Source organism: Stegodyphus dumicola, chromosome 3 (genome assembly GCF_044657685.1).
Source record: "Stegodyphus dumicola isolate Sdum_Otavi_A_Nest chromosome 3, ASM4465768v1".
NCBI lineage: Eukaryota > Metazoa > Arthropoda > Arachnida > Araneae > Eresidae > Stegodyphus > Stegodyphus dumicola.
Genome location: NC_140770.1, coordinates 27,052,375 through 27,079,308, shown reverse-complemented (window position 1 = coordinate 27,079,308; position 26,934 = coordinate 27,052,375). Strand labels below are relative to the sequence as shown.

The following is a 26,934-nucleotide window of genomic DNA, read 5'->3' as shown; positions in this document are numbered from 1 at the left end:
CGTCCCTCGGGCAAACGGTGACGTCCCAGCACCACGTGACTACCTCAGAGAAGGTGCGACACTTAAAAGGCACGATCCGAAACAATTCTTTCCCAAAAAACGCGCTCATTTTCCACGGTGAAGTTTATCGAAGCATAGCTCCGTTGGGGTGAGTACTGAGACAAAAGAATGTTTAAGCATGTCAGTTATGGCAGTCGTTTTGTTAGTTTTTCAGCGCAAGCTTTACCGATTTTTATACAGTGTATCCAACTTTTTAATAACAATAATTTTTTTGTTGCATCTGTTTTCTTTTGCGCCGGTACTGGTGGTTTTACAAACTTCTAAACTTCTGTTTTTGTTCATAATTCAGTAAGCTTTCTATTAATATCTTAGATAGAGGTTTTTTTCTTAAATAAGCATATTGTTTACTACTTTAAGTTTTATAGCTACTTTTTAAATAAGCCAAATCTTTTTTATGTAATATTAGAAACCTTTTAATACGTTTTTCATATATTTCTTGAGGTTTTATATCTTTTTAAATGAACTGTTTTTATTTATTAAATTTTTATGGAAATACTAAAACTTAACATTCTTCGGAAAGAATGTCGCAGAAAAATAATGTATAGAGCATCAAAAATTATGAAATAAAGATCCAAAATACTTTCTTTAATTTAAGTTAAATAGAATTTTCTGTTATTAAATTTTGGTTCCCAGAAAATGGATATCTATGGAACTATTTTAAATATAAATCTTAAGAATATAGACAAAACGACTGCATATTTTAATTCCTTACATAAAAAATTTATAATTTTTATTATTTTAATTCCTTTGAATATCTTCACTTAGTGTTAAATCACGTTTCTAACCGCTGTCATAAATAATGACAGCGGTTAGAAAATATTTAATTATTTATGAACGTCTACTCTATTAATTAATAAAGCTATTTATTTTGTAAAATATTAAATGTGACACTATTGATCATGTTCTAAAACATTGGTAATGAAATTCTCCTTTTTCTGCTCGAAACTCGAGTCGCTCTACTTTCTTTTGATAAAATATTCTTTTAACAGCCTATTTTTTGTTCTAATCAATTTTGTTATTTGTAAACATTCAGCTTGAAAACCACCTGAAGTCAGCTTGAGTTATAGCTTACTAAAATATCTGTCCTTTGTAACATATAAATAATTTATGTTTTTTATTGAGATTATTTGAAAAACGATTTCGCATATTAATATGTTTTTAATATATATATATCATGAGATAAAAGATTTTCTTTCATATCCGGTTATGATTGCTTTTAACATACGTGAATTACTCTTACATGCAAATCAATCAGCGATTAATTAATGAGAGTGGTGTTTAAAACAAATATTTCTCTTTTAAAATAACCATCACTAAATCTTATCTTGTAAATTCAGCATAACGTTAAAAAATAAGTTGATTTGTTGTCTTATATTCTGATTAGTACATCAATTAAATTTAAGCAAACGTAATCAAAATTATTTGAAATTTCTACTAAACCCTTTTGTCAAAGTATCGGATTCGCAATAAAATTGTATAATTTACTTTATTAATAAATACACTGTAATTTAATGAAAATATAAGTTATTATTATTGTCGTTAAAGAAAACATTTAAGCAGTTTTTTGAAAAATATTTTCTGTGATAAAATTATAGCTTTATGTGTTTTTAAATTTTACGACAAGATAGACTGAAAATCGTAGTGTTTTGCTGTTGAAAGTGACTCTACCGAAGATGTTGGAACTTACTGCAGTATATTCAAATAGAACTTTCTTAATTAAGAAATCTGCTTTAATTTCGAAAAGAAGTAACATGCTGCATAAATATAATATATGATCTCATCCTAAAAACACTCATTACATTTTTGAGATTCTGTTGGGATTAGAAATGATATTTTTCGGATGTCAAAATCAAACTTTTGAACGAAAATTGAACTGAAACTTAAGGTTTCATTTCAGTAGAATTCTGAAATTCTTTTAATTATAATGAATAACATTTTACGTTTCATATTTCAGCTAAAAAATTAGACATATGCATTAGGAGCTTGTTTATCATTCCTCCAAGTTCAATGGTATGCAAAACGTAATTTACCAATAATTTCCAGCTAGTATTGTAGGTAAATAACAGAAAGGTTTTTGGCCCCGAATCACTGTTAGTCTCGAAACGTGATTTTGCGTTGTATGACTTTTCATTTGATTTTGTTCTTCAGAAAAATTTAAGATATTTTTCTTTCAGATTTAATCTGCCTGTTATTTATGAATAAACTAAGTTATTTAAAAGCAATATATACAGTTTTTAATAACGGTACTTTTTTATTTTTGAATCTGATTAATTTAAATAATAAGGCATTTAGGTGATGATATAGCTAATAAAAATATTAAATATTTTTATGGAATTACGTTAAATATTTTTTCACTTTTTAAATACGCAAAAGATAGATAACATTTTCAAATTAATCTAAATACATATTCTTTTAGTATCTTATAAAATGCTTCGCTATTCCACCGGGACCATTTCCATTGATAATCACTGCCCAATGTGGATAAAAGATATTAATTTTTAAAAGCACCGTTTTGGGCGAACATTGAAATTTGAACCTTTTGATCATTTTCTGTAGATAGATTGTGAAAAACCACAAAAACTGGTAATAACGGAAATGATTAAATGCAATTTTTCGTTCCTTAATTATTCGTTCCTTAATAATTAATATAATTAGTCCAAAGGGACTTGAGTCCCGAAGGACTATTGCTTTCGTTTTGGCATTTTGCGTCGGACGGATAAATGTCGGTTCACTTTTCAAACTGTTGCCATAAAATGTTAGAGTCCTGCATTATATTTGAAGAAATTAAATAATGAAAATCTGCGTAAATGTATGTATATTTCTCACATTGTCATAAAATAACGGTACATAGAGTCATCGAATTTTGAATAACGTAATCCTCCAACGAACATGAGCATGTGGAAGACCAAATTTGAAATTTGGAATTTGTTTTATGATCGATTTCCTATTTTTTAAAACTTTGACGAATTTTTGATTAACAAACTCAAGGATTTCAAAGCGAGCAATGGCAACGTTGTGCAGAAAAAACATTTATATCTCCAGCGCGTGAGTCTCTGTATCGGAAATTCTAAAGATATGCTCGTTTTAAAACTATTTTGCGATATTGCTGTTGCCCTGGATCTTATGGTTTAAGTGCGAAGAACATGATATTTAATAAAGAAAGGTAACACACAAAATGTTAAAAAACGCCCCTTTGGACGTAATTTAAAATCTGAAACATTTCAGATTTTTTTAGGTAATATTTTTAATAATAATAATAATAATAAAAGACGAATTCAAAAATATTAAAAAAATGGTGACTGTTGAAAGAAAATGAAAATGAATGGTGTTTACTTCACGCTTGGTCACGGAGTTGTCTAGAAGATGAAGCGATGGTGAAACGAAAAGCATATAATGTTAAAATATTTTATAAAAGGGAAAGAATACACTTGATATACTGTTTCATATTTTTTATAATTTGGCTTTTCCAGTTTTATTTATATCAAATCAGTTTCATTTCTGTGGCATTTTATTTCATTTGAGCTTTTAATTTATACCAATAGCATATCATTTTAAACGTTATTGTATCAGGAATGTTCTTTCCTTTTTATAGAAAATGTATTAATTTATAAGTACTTAAGGTACTACATAATATTAAAGCAAATATAGAACACATGTAGAGAGTAACATAAGAAGACGCACAGAATGAATTTATTTTAGCATTTAAAAATAATATTTGCTGGAAAATTTTTCAGGTGTTATTAGCACATTAAAATAACTTCCAAATCATTTGTATTTCATAAATGATGATACAAACTGTTAAAGTGTTACGAATTGTTTTGTAAGTAACATTGCCTGCACACTGATTTGATTAATTAATTTAATTGATTAATTTATTTAGTTTTTTAGTTAATTTAGAATTAGCATTTTATGCGCTTTTCGTATTTTGCATCTTTATTTTAAATACTGCATTAATATTAACTCAGTGTGCAGGCAATGTTACTGACAAAACAATTCGTAATATTTTAATAGTTTGTATCATCATTTATAAAATACAAATGATTTGAAAGTTATTTTAATGCTAATTTAGAAGTCAAACAACAAAAATTAGCGTTATATTTTCAAATTTGTCTACAAACCAGACTTCCCGAATTTCATTTCTCTTGCATTGAAATTAATGAGCTAATTTCTCTCACTCAACTCTGTTTGAAACAAACGCATTTTGTTTTCCAAAATAAATATTACAAGCAAACTGAGGGATTAGCCCTGGGAAGCCCCCTCAGTCCCATCCTGCCTGATATCTACATGCATTATTATGAATCAAAATTGTTTGATACTTTAAATTTCCCGGTATGGTTCCGCTACGTAGACGATACTTTTACCCTATTTGAAGGTAACAATGATGGTTTAAATAAAGTTCTTTCAATAATGAATTCCATTGACCCCTGCTATTCAGTTCACTTTTGAACTTGAAACTTGCAATTCTCTTCCGTTTCTCGACATTCTGGTCACACGTAAACACATCCAACTTCAGTACTACTGTTTACCGTAAACCTTCATCGGTTTGCCTTTCACCACTCTTCAAATCATGTCATCCGACTAAACAAAAGTTAGCTTCATTTTATTCCTATGTTTTCCGTGCTCTTCAAGTTTGCTCCTCCAAACTAGCCCTTGATGAAGAACTAAATTATTTAAAAGCAATAGCTATTGACGGGGGCATTTCACCCAACATTATTAATCAAGCAGTTAAAGAATTCTCATCTCAACACATCAGCAGGCACACTCTTATTTTAGGAGATTATAAAAATCCTGTAGTCATTCCCTTCTTTCCATCAATTAGCTATAAGATTGCACGCATTTTGCATAAATTTAACTTTCGTTTATTCTCCTATCAATAAAATTCCGAGTTCCATACTCAAGGACCCCATTCCGGATATGAATTCCTGGGGTATTTACAGGATTCCTTGCCAGTGTGGCTTAATTTACATTGGCCAAACTAAGAGAGCCTTAAAATTTCGCGTTAAGGAACATGAGGCATATGTTAGAAAAAAGGAAACACAGAAGTCTTCTGTTGCCCAACATTGTTGGTCCGAAAATCACACTTTCAATTCTTCTGCTGCCAAAATTATTCAAAAAACATCTTCCATTGGTGAACTGGATTTTCTAGAGGCATTTTACATTCAAAAAAAATCTTTCTGTTTTAGTTAATGACCAACCTAATTCCAATCCATCTTTGCCTTCAGCCTTTAAAGTTTTAGTTATGGTTTCATCAACAGATGGCGTCAGTAGCTTATCTCCTGTCCAGGCTTTCTTATCTTATCCAATCATTATATCTTATCTCGTTCATTTGCGCTTTTGCAGCTGAGAATGATGGTTCGGTAAAATCATCGAAACTAGTCCTGTGAAAATTCGGAAATATAACGCTGATTTTTGTTGTTTGACTTCTAAATTAATATTTGTTCGGCGTGTTATTTATTGTATAGTATTTTAATGTGTTAAAAACACTTGCATCTCATAGTAAGAAACATAATATTTCTTACTATGAGAATTAAAACTCTAGTTCTTTCTTTATTAATACAGATAATAAATTCACGCATTATTATCAGTCAATATTTCTTGCTATTAATTTAGGGTTATATGTAAAATTAACGAAATTATTTTTAATATTATTAAGATTAAAACAGGATACTAAAATGGAACAGAAAATTAGTAAAGCAACAAACTACTGTTTGGCTTGCATTTAGTTTTCGAAGGGAAACAGGAGCAAAAATCCTGATGAAAAGAGACCAGTACCTGTGTGCTATCGAAATCTGTTGAGTTCTTGACTAAATCTACACCAAACACAAGGTTTCTGTTTTGCTAATTTATATATAATTAAGATTATTAAAAAACTGAAACACTAATTTAAACTGAAAATTACAATTTACTTAATGTAATGTTTGGATCGTAATAAAAATAAAAAGAGAAATTTTATTAAAATATCAGTAAATACTAGTTTTGTCAAACAAGATATTTGTAAATTTAATTACGAATTACGAGTTGCTGCTCGTTTTTTCTAAAATTGGTTGCTAACAATACCTTAAATACCCAAACATGAATAACGGGGATGAACGAGTTTACGCTTTTTAATCTATTAAATTTCCTATACAAGATAGGAAAATATGGAAAAGTGATAATAATTATAATTTGTATTAGATAAAATTTTTATCGGAGTGTTTCGTTCTTTAAAAATTAATAAAATAGGATTAAAACTGTAAAACAGCAAAATTTTGAGTCTTACAGAATTATTAATTCAAGAGTACAATTTAAAACCTTTTGCTAAAAGACTTAAGTAAAAGACAATTTGCTGGTACAGTAGCTTTCCTAAAAATGTCTCTTTATATCTAAGAAACATATTATAAAATATTATTACTTTTCCTATTTTTGAATAGTAAAAATTATTCAAAACAGTTAGAGATACTTGACACGAGACTCATTTAAAAATAGCTGCATAAATTATCATTATAATGTTTTACACACAATAATCACACAGTAATCTCTCTTTAAGTTTGAATAAATAATACGCTTTTGTGGGTGAATTTACTTTAAGTTGATTTATAAAGGCGTTTGTTACGTTGATGCATTTGATTACGGCAAAGCACCCGAGGGCTAACTACCAATGGGAAGGGATGGCTACGTGGAGGACTCTTCTAAGGAAAACTGCCTTGTATACACGTTAATTAAACATAGGAAAACCACGAAAACGCCCATGCAGTCAGCCCGTTTGCCGGGATTCGAAACCCGGACAGAACTACCAGTGCTCAGTAATCGATAATGACAGAAACATATGTAAAGTAATTACTGCCATCAAATTTGGAGGCGTCATCTAGAAAAAGGAAATGAGAATTAACATACATCTGGATACGTCAGTATTCGAAAGCGTCCATAGGATGATTTCAAAGGAATTCTGTAACACTTCCACCATTCCATAGCTCCTTTTAAAGCTTCTTATATTTGTATAAGGTGTATATAAGATATCTTTTAAAGCTTCTTACGGGCAGATTTCTTCGTTCAGTACTGTGACTTGAACTATTATGTCTGATTGGCTAATATGGTCTGAAATCCCATCATCCTCTGAGAAGACTTCTTTTCATCCTAATTCATTACCAGAAGAGAGATTGCAATGGTATCTTAGACGCCCTACCTAGCGTGAAGAATAACACTTTTTCGTGGTTCAGCAATAAATTATAACTCTGCCCAGCGTTGATTAGTCTGAAGAGTTACTTTGTGACCAAAGATTTACTTTTGCTTTCTATTGTAACCATCACACAGCACGCAATATCGAATCGTACTGGGCATACGTCAATGTCATCGTCCAAATAGATTCAATAATCAATAACTCATACATATATACATATAATAATACAGTAATCATAATGGGTACAGCAGTGCCTTACTTCGTCAATAAAATGTTGAGACATGCCATGTTACTTTGTTTTCAAAATGTATGAAAACGTTTTATAACGTATTTTGTCTCTCATTTCCGCATACCTTTATGTAATTGGAAACATACTCAAAGCGTATTCGAAAGGGCCAGGATTAGAGTTCCGAGAGCATTACACATTTTTCACGTCTCCTGCTTAAAAAAAACTAATGATTCTACAATGGCGCCCGAACTAAAATATGGAGGACGATAATTTATCCCCACCAGGATTTGGCGATTGGGTCCTCTCATCCCCAGCCACCCTTTAAAAGGGGTGTATATAAGATATTTCCTCTTTCCTTTCCGCATGCCTTCGTGGCGTAATAGGAAGTGTATTTTAGAGGTGTAGGCTTCAAGTCCCGGGAAGGACACTGCGTAATTGTCTTGCTACACTATCTTCAAAATATATGAAAATGTCTCCGGTAGACAACCTAAAAGTACAGACATATTTTGCCCTTATTTAGTGTCACATCATAGGACATTTCTCTAATATGTGGTGAATTTGTATTCTGGTGAAGAAACTAAATGGAGAAATGACAGCAAATATCCATGAAGTAACTGGTTATGAAAAATAATAATAGCCTTATACGATCTTGTGTCAAACATTTTTTCAAGTGCGGCATCTTACAAAGTATGTAACATAGAATAAATATTTCCCAAAGCATTTTGCGTAAGAAAAATATTGTAGTTAATCTTCTTTTCTTGAAGGAAGATAGCTAATTAGCTTATATTTCTTAAAAATGGCTATTTTTTAGTCTCAGCAGTTATAATGGGAAATATTATAAGCTTACATTAAATAACTGAATTTCAACAACGGAGTTTTTCTTCTAAAATCACTTATTATTATCTAAAATAACTTATTATTATCTAAAATAACTTATTATTATCTTCTAAAATCACTTATCAATTATTTCTAATGTAAACTTATTTCTTATTTTTTTCTTAATGGCAGTGGGGAGGAAAGGATCACGATCTTTCAGCAAATCCTCGCAGATTTAAGGAACTTTTAAGAATTTGAAAATTATTTTTAATCATTCTGATATTAAAAATGCCATATTAAAATATTCTGTGTTTAAGATATATATTGCACACTTCTCCTTAAATTATGGTTTAATAGATATAGGATAGTTTCACCAAAATATTAAATTAATTTTTATACACACGTGTCGTAAAAGTTGCTACGATTTTTCACTTCAAATTAATGAAAAAACAGGATTAAATTTCATTTTGAATACAGTAAAAAATTTATTAAAAAACAATTTTGTATTTTTTTTATATTTATGAACGCTACCAGTCTGTGTAAAGCGCTTAAAGTAGTTGTATTCGCTTTTTATAAAATTCGCTAATATTCGAACTAATTCCAGTTATTTTCCTTTGAGAATTTATGATCTAAATTCTACCTTCATATTTTTGCTATTCTTTCTTTCTAAATTGCCAAATTACTCCTTAAAGGAAGAGTTTTTTTCCCAAATTATACAATAATTTCTTCACAAATAGGCCAAATGTTTTTAAGATTATTTTTAATGGGAGTAAGATCAGGATTTAACACAATGTACTCTTTTTATATTAGTAACTAGATCCTACAAGATTTAATGTCTAAATTTAGAAGCACTGGAACGTTACAGAAAGCTGCTAGCATAAACGAACTTAAATAAAAAATATAATAACAAATATAAATAATTAAAATTAAATTAAACGTAAAAAGCTTAATAAAAAATAATAAATAAAAGAACTTAAAATTAATAAATTAAATCACAACAAGTTTATATATAATATATAGTTAATATTGTTTTTATTTATAAAATAAAATTAATAGAACTCATTTTATTTAGGAGTTGCGGTTGTAATTACAGTTTCATTCAGAACCTGAGAAGTACCGTAATCTGGAGCCATTTGAACTCCAGTTTAATGATAAAGATTTGTTCTTATAGCTGTAACGTTGCGCGCCTCCAACTTGCACGCAACCAAGAGGTGACTGTGAAAAATACAGTCTTGTGAAGGGTTTAAGTCCTTTTTTATTCAACGTAATAAATTACAAGTGCGTGCTCTTGACGCTCACAGACTGCGCCAACTCGGCGGTCAAATAAAAATAATAACCTGAAAAGAAACTAAAGACAAGACTCTAACTACGAGGCTCTCTAAAATAACTAACTCACCGCGTTTTACACTACCGCTGCTAATTCAGCAGACTTGAAGCTCACTTGAACGATTAACACTACTTCCCGCCAAGCACATAGGCCGAAACGCGGGGTTCTTCAATTTCTCGCTAACTACCTCCGCGCTCGTGAAGTAAGAATCTCACACACCGAACTTGTTTCCTTCCTATTTAAATCATAATACTTCCGCTGATAATTTGAATCCTTGCGCGTTCTACTCAAATTTACATATTCTGGCATTGGCAGTTCCAGGGGAAAGTAAGGCTTGACAGGAAAGATAGTTTAAACTTAAAATAAATGTTAGTTAAAATAAATATAAACCCTACATAGCAATTAAAAGTTAGAACTATTTCTTTAAAACTTTCAAAAAGAAATGGTATAAAATTACACTTTTTCTCCCAAAGCTTCATTAAGGGTTTAACGACATCTCGATTTTTGCACGTTACTAGATTTTATTGCTTAATATGTGTAACAAATTAGAACGCAACAGTTGCAAAAAAATAAATAAATAAAATAAAATAAAGTATGCCAAAATCTGCCGAAAAAAATTGGTATTTACTTGCTAACACACTTTCACGAATCCTTTCCTTAGGAGAAGGAATTTGCAAGGCTATGAGCTATATGGGATTTACCTTTTGAAGTCAAATTAGTCATATCGCTATTCAGGTGAATGGGAAAGAAGCATGTCTATATACCCTGAAGGCTTACCTAGAGGAATACAAGTTCGTTCAAAAATGGAGGCATGAGGCCGACAACGGATTGAGCACGTGGAAATGGAGCGTTGCGGGGAAGACACTTTCCATCAGAACATCAAGGTCCGCTGGCTGCAACCTTGACGTTTTTTAAAAAAAATATAGAAAGCGAAACGATTTGCAGTTTATTTTAAAGAAAACGTGCAATGATTCCCGAGTAGTTTTACTTTTAAACGCGTTGATGTGACATCAGATACGCTCATAGACAAAACAAAAACCCTACGTTTGACTTTGACTTTAATTGAGATTTTGCCGACTTGAGAGCGAACAGGTCATTCAAACAGAAAGCTGTTGTTTTGCCTAATTTTAAGTTTTACTTTTGCGTTTTTGTCTTCTCTTTTAAAGAAAACACCTAACTGTTGTTATGTAATTGTAACCAGTATTATAGGGGTTTCTTAAGACATATTCTAATTAAGGATATATTATTGGCTAAAACAAACAAATATATAAACAATCATAATTATACATTTAGGTTTAAATTACAATTTAAAATTTTAAAAATGCTGTAACTTATAATTTTTGTATTAAAAATATTTTACAGGGTGATATAATATTCGCCTTTGAAACATCGTGTACTTCATGAGTTGATTGATTTTGTTAACTTGCTGCTCATTGTCACCCAAAGTTTGATATATGTTGTAAAATAAAATAATAAAATTAACGTTCGTTCGGTCTTTATTTAATATTATTCATTTATTGATCATCTTCGTTTAACCTCATCGCAATGAATCAAAATGTATGTACAACTTGAAACTTGGATTTATTTTCTATTCTAATTCTCTCATTCTCATTCTCATGCTATTCATACTGTAGCGAGTTTCATGCCTTCGCTTATTCGATTTGTTAGAGAATTGTTGCGGCTAATCTTTGGAATATGGTAACAGGCAGTTTGGCGACACTTTGGTAAGTCGATAAAGGTTACTAGCTAGGACTTTAGCAATGTACGTGGATAAAGTCAAGAGTGTGTGCAATGCCATTTTTGTGCAATTCTGGGATGTTTTTTTAAGTGAAAATAGGTCGACGTGTACATGAATGATACCGTGTATGTGCAATTCTTAAAAACGCGGCAAGCAGTGGGTGATTCTGCACTTTCTCCCAATTTCGCAGCTAATATTCGTGATGATTAAGCACTTTTGTTCCATAAAAGTTCTAGCATAAGCGTAATTCGACTAGCATATAGTTGGAAAAAAAATGTTGAGTAAAAAAAAAAAAAAAACATGCCTTTACTTCATGAAAACAAAATGGCGTCCAAAGCAAAACTAGCAGGTTGCTGTAGCAGGGTTGGTCTCCAAATTTTCGCCAAAAAATCGCCAAGTTACCATAATTCAAAGATTAACCATTGTTGCTTATTAGTAATATAGTAATATAGCTTATTAGTAATATAGCTCATGTAACTTACTAGTATAATGTTTAAACGCAATTATCTTCATATTTCTTTTATTTTACTCTTTCAAAATAAAGAAAGTACTGTATTATTCTTATAATTAAGTATCTATTACAGATTTAAATATATGGAACAAATGAGCATAATTCTATATTTACATTTAAATTAGTGGTCGAACGGCAGAGTCACTGGAAACTGGTAGTTTGGTCCGAGGTTCAAATCATATAAACAGGCTGGCTGCATGAGCGTTTTTGTGGTTTTCCCCATATGTAACATGTACATGAGCCAGTTTCCCTTAGAAAGTCTTCCACGAAGGCATCCCTTCCCTTAGGCAGATAGCGCCGAAGTGCTTTCCTGTAATTGAAAAAAAATCAAACCATTTAAATTACAATTTGATTTTTACAAACAGTGAATGTTATAAGTTCCTGTTTTAAAAATATTTTATCTTTAAAAGAATGATTTTAAGGTATCTTATAAATGATAAAATTTTTAGAATTTTAATCGCTGTATTTAATTGAAATTTAAAGACTTTAGGTGACATTTTTTATGTTATTGCTATGAGAACTAAGAGTTTAATCTCAAGCAATTTGATATCACAATAACCGTTATATACTGGTCTTAGAAGTGATTTTTTCCCTCTATATTTGAAAACATGCACTATTGCATTTCAGTAGTATATTATGAACGTAGAATTTTCCTGAAAACTTAAGTCTTAAACGGACTCTAGAAAAAATAAAAGATGCTCTTACTAAATTAATTGATGTCCAGAAGTTTTTAAAGTGAGAGAAATCACTTTGATCTGAGTCAGTTCCTATACACAAACATTTGTTTTTGCACGTACTACAAGACGATATTTCTCCACATATGTATGCTTTATTTTTCATAATTTTGTCAATAAATGACATTGACTAATAAATTTATTAATTTAGAAGTCAAACAACAAAAATCAGCGTATTCTCGTTCATTTGCGCTTTGGCAGCTGAGGATATTGGTTTGGTAAAACCATCGAAACCAGTTCTGTGAAAATTTGCAAATATAACGCTGATTTTTGTTGTTTGATTTCTAAATTAATACTTGTTCGGCGTGTTATTTTATCTTAATTACCAAATTTATATTTGAAGCATTCTTCTCCAGTCATCTATTTATTTATATTTACTGAAAAATCCTCATTTAGAGAAGCTTTCATAGAAGAATTTTTCTTCATTACCTTTCCCCCTATATTTATGTATATTTTCAATGAAAGAAAGATTAACTAACGCGTGGAAAAAATATTACCAATCTCCTGGAATTAGACCCCTACTGTAACTATTTTAGCTGCTTTTTAATTCTTCCTAGTTACTGATTCCTAAAAATAGAATTATTATTACCTTTGCTGTCTTTAATGTAGTATTTTGAACTAAAAGATTGATTTCATTCTTTGCAAGTGAATTTTAAAATGTTTTATTAATATACATAATTATAACAAGTTTATACATTCATCTAGATTAAACAAACAACATGAAGGGCAGAAGTATCTTACCTCTGGTGGCTGCCCTTTTCTTATTAGCATCTTTAACGACTGTCCAGTCCCAAGGTCTGATGGGAGGATTTAAGGGGCATCATCACAACAGAGGAACGGGTGCTGTAGAGCTGTTGCTAGCTACGGGTATTCTCGCCAAGTTACTCAACCATCGTGCTAAGCATCAAGCATCTTCTGCTGGGCGACATTTATTACATGCATTGATAGGAGGTCCCAGGTATCCGCCTAGATACGGAGGTCATCCAAGGTAAGCAATTCTACATTTTTTTATGCAATTCTTAGCTACTTAACATTGATTTCAATTGCATTTATTTATTTTAGCAGAATATATTAAAACATTAGGGTATACTTCTGAGTAAGAAGGGTAATTTAATATTATCCCGTCATCTGTGAAAGTTGGCTACCAGCCATGAATGATGGTAAAATTGGCTACCATTCATGCAATTTGAAAGTCGGCTGCCATCCGTGAAAGTTGGCAAAGCTGAAGCCATGAAGCCTGGAGCCATCAGCCAGCAGCCATGAAGCCTGGAAAAGGTGGCTACTAGCCATGAAGCTTGACAAAACTGGCTATATGCTATGAAACCTGGGAAAGCTGGCTATCGGCCATGAACGTTGCCGGCGATCACACCAAAGTTGCATTAATTGTTCCTGTGGAATTCTGAAGGAACTGATGCCTCTATAAAATACAATCAATTTTCAATCAATATACGCTTTACAAATTTTTTCGTCTTTTTCTACTGCCGTATATTTTCGTATGTAAGCCGATCCGTGTATAAAGCGAGATATGTTTTTTCCACAAAAATTTATCCAAAGTTAAAAACCCATATACAAGCCGAAATGGGGGAGAAAAATTTTTGTGACGATTAAACATTTCGTTATGAGGGCTGAAATGTTGCCAAGCAGGTAAAATGCGTGGAATATTTTCTAATTAAATCGCTGTAAATAAATTGCCAGGCACCAATAAAATGCCAGACCAACTACGATAGTTTTATGCACTGGTAATACAGTTTCAAGTTAGAAAGACTTTTCCCATCCGTTTGTTGTTTTGTATACGATTTATGCGATCAGTGATAGTCCAATTTTCTGTGTCATTTGATTTTTGTCTGAAAAATTGTTGTACGGTAGATTTGTACGGTTGTACGGTAGATTCAATTTCGGGTGATCGAGTTTCCTGAGAATTCTAGAAACAGTAAAGCTTCTCGGCATTTCTCCATAAACGAAAAGCTGAGAGTTCGGGGCGCAAATGTTCCCAACATCAGATTTTCCGTTTTGGAGACCAAATTACCGTACCTAGATTAGAAAGTACCTAGATTAGTCGATCCCCGTACTCTAGAAAAAATTCCAAAAATTTTCGACTTATACACAAAAATATAAGTGATTTGCTAGGCTCTCCAATTTTACCCGAAGATCTATTTATAAAGCTATCTGTACAAACTTCACGCAGGTTATTGTTCCAGCCTGTAACTTGGCCATACTCAACTGACTATATCGTGTCCGTTAAGCCACATTTTTTAATGGTAATATCCCATATCTTTAATACTAAACCCATTCTTCTTATTCTGTAGAAGGCAAATTCCAAATTATAATCATTTGTTCCAAAATGTATGAAAATAATATAGTAATAAAAGTTAATTTATAGTCTTGTTCATAAAAAAACAAAAGGTTGCTTATCAGGAATCAATCGGGTTTACATCTAACAAAACAGCGCAGATGCTGTGAGTGTACTATGTCACGATGTCCATAACTGGTTCAAATCACGTTGCTTGGCGACAGTTTCAAGGTCGGCGGGATAACATGTAAATACCACAAGAACAAAATAATTGTCGAAGCATTTTTTTCAATACGAACTGTAAAGACGCAATTTTTAGCATTCCAGTTGATTATTCTTTAATTCTATGCAATACGATTTAAAGCCTGGGATATCAAAAATTTAAAATTCTGCTTAACATTTTAAGCTTGTAACTTCCATCCCTTTTTGTATCACTCAAACGATAATAAAAATATATATTATAAATATTTAAAAACAACATATCTTTAGAGTTTGCGATAGACGATCTCGCGCCCTGGAGATAAAAATGTTTTATTCCGTATAGTGTTGCCAGTGCTCACTTTCAAATCGTTAAGTTTGTTAATCAAAAATTCATAAAATTTTACAAAACATGAAATAAATAATAAAAAATATATGGCATCATTCTATGAAAATACTGAATATTTTTAATTAGATAAATGATGAATTAAATGCATTATTATTATTTAAACCAATTCAATTTAAAAGTAAGAATCGAATATTCTTAAGGACTTCATCTGATCTTAAGAATAGCTTAGATTGTTAGTCCACAGCAGACAGATTCAGTTAATTCTACAACAGACTGTTCAAATAGTTTAGTTTATTAATCCAGGACAGACATATTCAGTTTGAAAGATAAGCATCTTAAATTCTTAAGAATGGCAACAGAATCGAATGAAAATTGAAACAGCGCTTTTATAGTGTTTGGATACAAAAACCCATTTCGAGACTAACAGCCCCTTTTGGGCTAATAAATAAAATAAAATAAACAAATGAATAAATAAATAAATAAAAATAAACAAACCAAAATTTAAATAATTATAACTTAAAACAAGGTTTTCCGAGGTCAACACACTTCGAATTATTATAGCAGTTAGTCGCTACCCGCAACGGAGCTACAAAACATCATATGTTCATATGTAAAAGCAGTCAACGCAGTTTATTTAATTTCTTAATTTTCTAAACAATCTTAAATTTCTTTCACATTTTAATCTGATTGATTTAAATAAAAGTCATTTATTTATGCTACAAAATAAATAATTTTATACAAAATAAATAATTTTATACAAAATAAATAATTTTAGAACAAAATAAATAATTTTATACAAAATAAATAATTTTAGAACAAAATAAATAATTTTATACAAAATTAATAATTTTAGAACCTTAATTTTTTAAACTTATCAGTGATATTTCTAGCACCATACGCTACACAGTTGATGCAAAATATTTTTTTAAACTTCATAGCCTTTTACATTTCCTTTAAAGGCAAATCTTTCTTCGAAATTTTATATTGCAATTTGAAAACTTTAGATGCTTGACTGAATTTTGTCTTATATTTTTAAATAAAATGACCATTCATTTTTAAAATAACCATTCATTTCAGATTTTATATTACGCCCAAAGGGGCTTTTTTAACGCTTTGTGTGTTAACTTTATTTATTAAATATCATGTTCTTCGCACTTAAACTATAACTTTCAATTCAACAGCAATATCACAAAATAATAAAAAAAAGAGCATAGCTTTAGAATTTCCGATACACAGTCTCGCGCACTGGAGATAAAAATGCCTTTTTTTTCGTACAGTGTTGCCATTGCTCTCTTTGAAATCATTGAGTTTCTTAACCAAAAACTCATAAATGCTTTACAAAATATGAAATGATAATACAACAAATTCTAAATTCCAGTTTCCAGATGCTAATATTCGGGTCGAGACGAACGTTATCCAAAATTTGATGGATCTAAGTACCGTTGTTTTAGCACAATGCGAGAGACATACATTTTATTCAGATTCTTCATTATTTAATTTCTTTAAATATAAGACAGGACGATAATATTTTGTGGCAACAATTTGAAAAGTTAAACGCCGTTTATAGTCAAAAGCCAGAAAATGCCAAAACGAAATTGATTCTGGGCTAACGATCTTTAGGCTAAAAATTGGTATTTGAGCTAATATCAGTATTCCCAAGAAAAATAGCATAGAACTATACCAAGAATAATTTAGATAAGATGGTCTAAAGGAAAGACTTTGTATCTAATTGTTAAAACATAAAATGCTTTTGTGCCCTAAAACATAAGACTATGAAAGATTTTGCTTCATTCCGGGCGTTTTCGGGGCATTATTATAGCTGTCATGTTAAAAAGATCGTATAATGAGGTACATTATACACTTATAATGAGGTACATTATAAACTTATAATGAGGTACATTATACACTGAAGATCATCGCAAATTGTTTTTGCATCCAAAAACTAGAACATTCGGACTGGATCATTTGGTTTGGTTTATTTGATTACGACAGAGCACATGAGGGTTATCTGCGTAATGGAATGGATGTTTCCGTGGAGCATTTTCTAAGGGAAACTAGCTCGTATACACGTTACACATGGAAAAATACCAAAATCCTCTCATACAGCCAGTCTATTCGCCAGAAATCGAACCTAGGTCAGTTACCACTCGGCCGCTTGTGGGCTCGTTGGACTGGAACAATTGATCAAATTAATGCAAACGACAAAGCAATGCTTTGGTTTATTATTAAAATTATTAAAAAATGTTTTATGAAATTCTAGAACTGAATGCAATGAAATTATATTAATTGGACCAATAAAAGTAAATATATATTCATAAAAGTTTTCTTAACATATTTTTTATCGACCGAAGGGCCTAACTTTATTGAAATGAATGTCAGAATTTCACTGACATAATAGAGGATGGATCAATGGATCCTTAAGGACTAAATATATCTCCCATACCATTAAACTCACCTCATAAGAATTCCACTCTGAAAACGTTTGATATGAATCGAAACGTGAACGAAGTGCCAAGCATCTATGTCTGACATTATTGACCGCAGGCCTGACAAATATATTTTCACAAGTAGATTTTCTACAGCAGCATAGCGACTAATACCAAAACGTCACATTACTGTAGAATAAATACAAGCAAAGGGCGGGCAAAATTATTACTACTTTTTCTCACATTAGGAAAAAAACCCCTTTTTTTCATTTTTGACAAGATTTTATGCACATGTACTGTATTACACTCATATTGTTATATTTCTCCTTAAACGGAGACCTCGTGAATAACTAGAATTGTTCTAGATAAAGAATATAGTGAATATCTAGATGATGATGACTGTTCTTCTATTGTATATATATGTTTTGATTAAAAAATAATTTCATGTTACATATTTAATACAGTGATATCGAAATTTAATAGAAAAGAACCTTTTCCATATAGAAAAGATTGTTTAAAAATGTTTAATCTTTCTTAAAGTAAATTGGAATTTCCTCGCTTAAATTATAACTCCTTTCCCAATAGGGCATACATAAATAAAAAAGTATTTGAGAAAGTAATGATAATATTTAAGGAAAGTAGTATAGTCATGTAATGATAATAGTATCAAAGAAATATACTTAAATATCAGTAATGTAATAGGAAAAACATATTTGAATGCAAAAAAAATGAATACTGAATAGAGCAATAGATATAAGAAGTAATCAAATTTCCCGTAAACTTTTCTGCAAATTGTCATAATCTGAAGCTTTGAATTACTTCAAAATTATTTTAACAATCAAATAGAAATGCTTCGAAGAAGACGAACCTACATCAGATCGACCTGTAAATCTGTAAACTCTCTTCCAAATGTGCGCCAAAACTGGATGCTTTTTCTCCTTACGGAATTTAATAGATTTAGCTTGAATGCTTAAAAGAATTATAATGTAGTTCAGAAGAATTATAATGTCCTTCTGAGAGATCATATCAATGAAAAGGAATTCTACATTTTAACCAGGCAGATATGAATTCTTTTTATTGACGTCTACTGAGCATTTGTTAACAAATAGTTTACATTTGTATATTAATCTTTTACATTATTTTTTAATATTAAATGAAGTTGTTAAATACTATAACGTTAAATACAGAAATAAAAATTTTACTACTTATAAATTTTGCAAATTATGGAAATGTCAGACTTGTTCACTTCAGTCATTATTGAATTCAAAAATTACCTGTTGTGTTAGATATGTGCATATCTAATGGTAGTCATTTTCTTCTAGATATCCCCTAGACTTACATGCCCATCCTGCTTTGCTTCAAGATGATTTGATCGAACCTCATGCTTCGATGTCTTTTCCATTCTCAGATGCAGATCTCATGTTAAATCAAGAAAGTTCTCTATTTTCTGCCAAAAGTCCCCTATTTATGAGTCCTTCTATGCCCCTGCTGACAGAGGGACAGCTAATGGCTGAAGCTCAACTGTCTCAACAGATTTTGGCAGCCCGAAGAGCAAGAAAACTGTTGGAAGTAAAGAAACTCTTAGCTGCTCAAGAGGCTAAGAACTTCCTCTCGGCACAACGGGAAGCTGCTCAAATTTTAGCAGCACAAGAAGCAGCCCAGACTACATTACTTACAGCAACACCATCTCATCAAGTAAGTATTATTAAAATATTTTAAATCGGAAATCTCTCAACGCAATACCAAACATACTGTAGATGCATGTTATCGTTCGGGCATTACAGTCGAATTTCCAAAGGCCTCTCCCCATTTGTGTATAAAAACATGTTTCGCTTATTGTGATCAATAATTGAGTAATATGATCAAAATAACATACATTTTTACGGAACATTATACATTTTTAATTTTTTTCCTTGATCCTGAGGTAAAATGCATGAAAATATCTACTAAAGTATCTTTTTTTGCTAACTTTTAATTTTGCATTGAAATGATATTAATGATGAATGATGAATCCAGAATCGTCAGATGATTCTGGATCTCGGACTTTGCACTGCAGTTACTAATCTTAAACTAAACAGATAAACTTCTAAAAATAAAACTTCAAGTTTAGACAGTCTTACATAAAAGACCAGCTACGGTTGAATTTAACAATATTATCAGGTCAAAACACAATTAGCTTAGATAACAAGTGCAAATTATTATTGTTGACTTCAGCTATTAACTGATTAATGCGCTTTCATTAAGATGAAAATGTTTTAGAAGAGAAGCCAATTTACTGATCCAGTTTGCAAATACATATAAATAAATATTGAAGACAAGTTGTATTGAAGCCAGTTAAATAAATAAATATTATATTCCAAATAATATCATGCGAGCTTCCCAAATTTTTAACTTTACACAGTATGCTTGAACAATCATTTCCAATTTTTTTTCTTTTTTTTCCAATGAAGGATGTCCTTGAAGTACTGAGATAAGGTGTACAGAATGGCTTAATTCCTAGAAATGTTATGAGTATTTCGGAAATTAGCTTTTGCATTAAACAAATTACGAACACTTCATAAATAAAGTGTTGCTTTTTTCTGCTCAAAATGCTTTTAATTTACCTATTTATAAATTTCTGGTTATATTTATATTAAATCTGTTTGTTATTTTAAAGAGCATTTTTTTCTTATCATATAATGTTAACAATATGTTAATTTTATCCGAATAGTAGTGGACAAACGTGACTCGAACCCAATACCTCTCAAACACGCCTCGAGTATGCTTCCAATTACACCAGGACCCCTTCGAGCCGGGTAGCGAAAACGCGCGCTTATCGCGGAGGCCGGCAGTGTCTTCCGCGAGCGTCTCTCCAGGGCCGGGGGCTTTTTTACTACTAAGCCTAAATTCATGAAATTTCGAAGTATCAACGCATTGTTTAATAATCCTCTATAGAGTATTTAAACAGCTTATGCTTTATAGATATTTATATATATATACACTTTAATTACCTTATTTCTTGTTTAAATGCATATTTTACACATTTTATTTTAATTACTCACCATTTTATGACTTTTACCATTATACATCTGAAAACTAAATATATTACTTAAAATTCTCTTTCCGTATGAAAAATTTGAAAACAGGGATCTACACACAGTCCTACGTTACATTCCTTGAACTTGTAATAACTCATTTGCCGTTTTGGAGGATTTTTCCGGGAATGTGAACAAACGAAGCATCGTCGTCTCATTTTCTTATCAGTCTCTTCTGAACAAAGTTTTGGAAAATGTCTTTCAGTTAATCTTTCAGAATCAATATCAGAATATCAGAATTTCAGAATCAACATCTGAAATATTTTGCATCATTTCATGAAATATTTTGCATCATTTGAAATGCTATTTCATGCTCTGTTAAACATTTTCGACGCTTCGACATTGCAACGGTAAAAACAGAAATAATTCACATCTAACAAGATATAATTATTTTCTAAAAACTGAACTGTAAACCGAAATACTCAACGCTTTAGCGCATATAAAACTTCTACTTACAATAAACAACTACCACGTGCGAATAAAGTGCGATTTAAAGAGATGTCATAAATCACGCCATTCGGAAACATTTACTTCCCCGTTTGTTTATATAATCAAAAACACGTGTATGTGAGTAATGCTTCTCTCATTTCGAGTGGAAGATCTAATGTACATGTATCTGAAACCATATGGACATACAGTGCCATCTTGTGGCAGAAATTATAGTTTGAAAAACGTTCCAGGACGCTGGCACAAATACGTGACAGTAGGTAGTAAACGGGAAAATGCTCTGTCACGCCTGCTTGTCGGCCGGTAGGTGAGTGTGTTCGTTGCTGGCACATAGACGTGACAGTCGGCGCGAAGGGGTTAATTTACATATTTATAAATTTCTGGTTATATTTATATTAAATCTGATAGTTATTTTAAAGAGCATTTTTTTTCTTATCATATAATGTTAACAATATGTTAATTTTATCCGAATAGTCGTGGACAAACGTGACTCGAACCCAGTACCTCTCAAAGACGCGTCGAGTATGCTTCCAATTACACCAGGAAGCCATGCGGAAAGGAAAGAGAAAATACCTTATACACTCCCCTTTTAAAGGGAAGACCCAGTTGCCAAATAATAATGCTGCGAATTATCGTCCCCCACCTTTTTTAGATTCGAGCGCTACTGTAGATGCATTAGGATTTTTGATGCTGGGGATGTGAAAAATATGCGATGCTCTGGCTGGGATTCGAACCCTGAACCTCTCAAATACACGTCGAGTGTACTTCCAGTTACACCACGAACGCATACTGAAAGAAGAGAGAAAATACCTTATAACTGTAATAATATTAGTACCTAATCTAATGTAATATTAATCTAATTATATTAGATTAGCTATTAATATTATTACAGTTGGAAATAGTGAAAATTGGAAACAAAGGAAGAATTATATCGAAGTACATAAAGCAAAGCACAAAAAATACGTTTTGAAGACAAATCTTCTACTAATATGTAAAGTAAGCAAATATTGTATCATTTGTATCGTATCAATACAATGACATGTTTATATGAGACACAAAACGATTTCACATTTGTGAAAAATGATGCATGGTTACTTAATTAAGGCCGTTTCCGAATTTAGCGTCGAAACTAACATTAAGAGTAAGAAAATATTGAAAAAGCTTTTTATTTCATACATGTGTCATTAGCGAATAAGTGCATAATATTTAAACTGCTCTCATACTTAAGTGGACTTAAATTTGTGTGCATTTTATGCAGCTATGTTAATCCATACTTGAGCCATAAATGATATTGTTATTAAAAGTCAGAATATAGTTTTAGGAATTTATGCTTATGGTGATGTATTTAAAAAAAAAATCTTTTCTTTTAGTTTAGCAAAACAAAGTTTAAGAAAATTAAAATGGTTTCCTCAAAAAAAAAAAATTGGAAATGATTGTTCAAGCATACTGTGTAAAGTTAAAAATTTGGGAAGCTCGCATGATATTATTTGGAATATAATATTTATTTATTTAACTGGCTTTAATACAACTTGTCTTCAATATTTATTTATATGTATTTGCAAACTGGATCAGTAAATTGGCTTCTCTTCTAAGACATCTTCATCTTAATGAAAGCGCATTAATCAGTTAATAGCTGAAGTCAACAATAATAATTTGCACTTGTTATCTAAGTTAATTGTGTTTTGACCTGATAATATTGTTAAATTCAACCGTAGCTGGTCTTTTATGTAAGACTGTCTAAACTTGAAGTTTTATTTTTAGAAGTTTATCTGTTTAGTTTAAGATTAGTAACTGCAGTGCAAAGTCCGAGATCCAGAATCATCTGACTATTCTGGATTTTAGATCATCATTTTAAATATAGTAAGATGGCATGTAGATTTGGCAACAGGTTACAGGTGACGGAGAATGGGGTTACCTGGTGTCTACCAGAGGTAAGCAGGTTCATGCCCACTATCTAGTGCTTATTGAAGAATTTAAGAATTTAAATGAGAAACTTGGCCTTACAGGGGCTAGATGTGGCAACATCGAAGATTCGCATATTGTTTAGGTCAGCTAGAAAATACTAAGTTCCCGCAGAAATAATGACCAAGCGAGGGAAACCGGTGAGGCCACATCGGATGTCAGAAGTTAGGAAGAAGAACATTTTAGGACTTATAAGGAGCTCTAAGAAGCAAAAAGTTAGGAAGTTTATAAGAATACAGCTTATACAGAGTTCATAGAATTTAGGAGAGGCACTGGGTAATAAAATTTCGAAAAGCGCAGGGGAGCAGAATTTAAATCCCAAAGAGATTACAACGGACGATAAAATGCATAGCGCCTGCGCTTCCTCCCCCACAAGCGGTCAAGGGCCGTAAATGTGATCTTGGTCAACAACATTTAATGCATCGTTTTTGGCCACGATGAGAATCCTTAACCAACCTCGGTGCAATCTCCACGGAGAAAAATTGAATTTATAGCGCATGTGCTTCCTTTTGTTATCACATTCTCTATTCCTAGACTTTGTAAGGGGAGAAGAATTTTTTATTTCCTTGCTTATTTCGCTCCTTTATTCTAACTAATTTTACCGTTCGAAAATCAAGAGAAGAAAGTTTTGCGAGTCATTTTATTTCCAAGAAGGAGGTTACAGTAAGAACATAACCAATGAAAAATAACCATGTATAAATGACTGGCAACTATCACAATATTATTTATTTTGAAGAAATCTATGTTTCCCTAAGATCACATAGTAATACTAATATTACAATATTTAATTGATATTGAGTTGATATCTGAAGGTAAATGAGCCGGACACGTTGCGCAGGGCATGACGCGTCTGGCTCAGTTACCTTTTAAAACCCGGCACAGCTCATTTGAATGAGTCTTGACCTCACTTCCCAAAGGTAAAATTGGAGGAATGATGAGAAAGAGAGGCCTATGAAAGACCCAGATTTCCAAAGATGAAACGCGTACATTGAACTAGAATGCAAATAATAGAAGTAAGGATAAATCCCACTTTTGTTAAATTTCTTAAGTATGAGAACATCTGCCACGTGCGGATAGCTTGACGAAGAATCTGCATAAAATGACAAATGCAAGACAAAATAAAACGGTTGAAATGCTAACACAAAAATACAGTTGCAAACTGAATACACTGAATAAAAAAAGCAATCAAGGTTAAAACGCGTGAAATGCTAACTCAAAAATACAGATGCAAACTGAATACACTGAATAACAAAAAGCAAGCAAAGTAATACAATTTACTAATAAACTAGCTTCAGAGGCAAAAGCTATGTACAGTACAGAAAAGGGAAAGTTAGGAGAATATTTTTTTTTAATTTTCAGAACTAGCGCTTAAAACACACGGAAATGTGAGTGAGGAGAGAAAAACACTCGAAGAAATATGTTAGTTTAATTTTTTTGGATAGTGATCCAGATATTAAATCATTTCATATATTGGAGGCCAAGGTATCATCAGTCTTTGTTCTGTGTGGAGAGAGAAACACTCGAAGAAATATGTTAGTTTAATTTTTTTTGGATAGTGATCCAAATATTAAATCATTTCATATATTGGAGGCCAAGGTGTCATCAGTCTTTGTTCTGTGTGGAGAGAAAAACACTCGAAGAATATGTTAGTTTAATTTTTTTGGATAGTGATCCCGATATTAAATCATTTCATATATTGGAGGCCAAGGTATCATCGGTCTTTGTTCTGTGTAATTTAACTTGGGTGCGTTTTGTGTAATTTTGCACTGTGTAATTTAACTGTGTATTTAACATGTTACTTCAAGTGAAAATGCACTCGATCGGGAATTTTCATAGTTCTCACAGTTCTTTATTTATGCCTAGATTCTGACAGCGGCTCCTCCCCCAAGGCAGATGGTTCAGATGCAACAGATGCAACAAATGCAACAATTACAACAACAGATGCAACAGCATAACATGCACAATATACCTCAAGGTCAACAGAACAACGCCATGGGTAACATGATGACGTCTGAAACAGCTCATCGTATGGGAGGAATGACATCCCGAGCAGATGGCTTACTTCAGATACCCTCGGGTTTGAGTGAATCCGAAACAGCGCAACTTTTGGCTAACTTACACATGGTTTGAATGAGACTCCGCTGAGCGGATTGTTCAGTTACCTCCAAGATACTCTCTCCGCACGGCGACACAATATCTGGTCGGGCAAAAAGAGCTGTCTTATCTCACAGAATAGCTCGCCTACTTTTACCAGCGAGCAATTTTAGTCAATATTGGTTAACACGTGCTTTTCAAAATAACGGCAATTGATTTTTCAGTTTTTAAATGTTCCAAAAGAACTAAAATTTATTTAAATTCGCAGACTAATTTAGAATAAATACGTAGAAACACGCAAGAAATGGTGTTAATACGTTACTGATTTACATTTCCCAACATATTTAAGCAAAACGAATTCAGGAGTGAATCTTAATGAGAACTGTCGTATCTGTAATATTTCATATCTACACATTATTCACATGTTTTATTAACCTTTTAACGCACTGAACCGAGTTAACTCGGGTACACTGAACTAACGTGTTTCAGCGCACCCGAGTAAATACGTTCGAGTTTTTTTGGGGGGGAGGAGGGGGTTAGATATGATTAGATCAGAATATATCCGTTATAGTTTTGAGTTAGAATAAAGAAAAAGAGTATAAGAGATTGAGTTAGAATAAAGAATTAAAAAATTAATAATTAAAAGGCTATTTTTTAAATTTTTTTGTTGCACTAAGGGGTTAAAGTTTCTCCAAAGATTTATCAATATCTTTAATCATTCCAATTTAATCTCTAGTAAAACATAATGTCTGAGCTCTAATTTTTCATAAATTTAAATAAAGAGAACGAAGCATGTATATTTGTTAAAATATATTTTTTTTTGTTCGACGCATATATGAACTTCAGTTATATATCCGGAATAAACTACGATTAATTTCCTTGAACATATTTATTGCCCTTAGACGTAATTCTGACAATGCAGATAGCCACTTCAGAACATGTAGTATGATTTTTTCGCATTTTTTATTTCGAATACCTGCAAATATGAAGAATGTAGTGTCATGTTTCGTAGCGGCGTAACTTTTAATATTAAAACAGTGCATTTTTTAAAAGTTAACTAACACTCTGTATTGAAGAGAACATAATTTACTTTCCCTTAAATTAACATCCATTAAATGTTTTAAACAGGCATTACAATACAACAACAAATACAGTTTTAAACAGTTTAGTACTACTATCATGTCTGTGTGGATAATGTAAACTTTCATCTCATAGTATAGAAATTTTGTCTGTGCTGTGATTATGTTTCAGAAAAAAGAACTGTTGCCTGCAGTAACAATTAATCACGTAACGTATGATTATGAACTGAGTTTGAAATTTCAGGAAACTTGTATTTTAAAAGCATGTATTGTACCAAAGATATCGTGGTGCATAATATGAGGGACTACCTCGTAATTTCAAATCCACGTATTTCAATACCTGTACATAGTCATTAAAGTAATATATCACTTCGGAAAAACCGATTTTGTAAATAGAAAATGTATGTATATGTAATCTGTAGTAATAAATGTTTTTAAATAAAA

At 31.6% G+C, this 26,934-nt stretch overlaps 1 protein-coding gene across 1 annotated transcript; it reads left to right on the top strand.

The window, feature by feature from the left end:
- On the top strand, positions 1-26,934 carry LOC118191438 (uncharacterized). The gene is made up of 4 exons (XM_035362243.2): positions 1-148; positions 13,277-13,559; positions 19,157-19,529; positions 25,181-26,934. The coding sequence occupies exons 2-4, from the start codon at positions 13,291-13,293 to the stop codon at positions 25,445-25,447; spliced, it is 909 nt and encodes a 302-aa protein (XP_035218134.1). The 5' UTR covers positions 1-148; positions 13,277-13,290; the 3' UTR covers positions 25,448-26,934.

What these genes read in the sequence shown, in the direction of transcription:
- LOC118191438 (XM_035362243.2), top strand. Translation starts at nt 13,291, where the DNA reads ATGAAGGGCAGAAGTATCTTACCTCTGGTGGCTGCCCTTTTCTTATTA. An exon ending in AGATACGGAGGTCATCCAAG is followed by an intron (nt 13,560 to 19,156) that starts GTAAGCAATTCT and finishes ATTTTCTTCTAG; the next exon opens with ATATCCCCTAGACTTACATG. An exon ending in CAGCAACACCATCTCATCAA is followed by an intron (nt 19,530 to 25,180) that starts GTAAGTATTATT and finishes ATTTATGCCTAG; the next exon opens with ATTCTGACAGCGGCTCCTCC.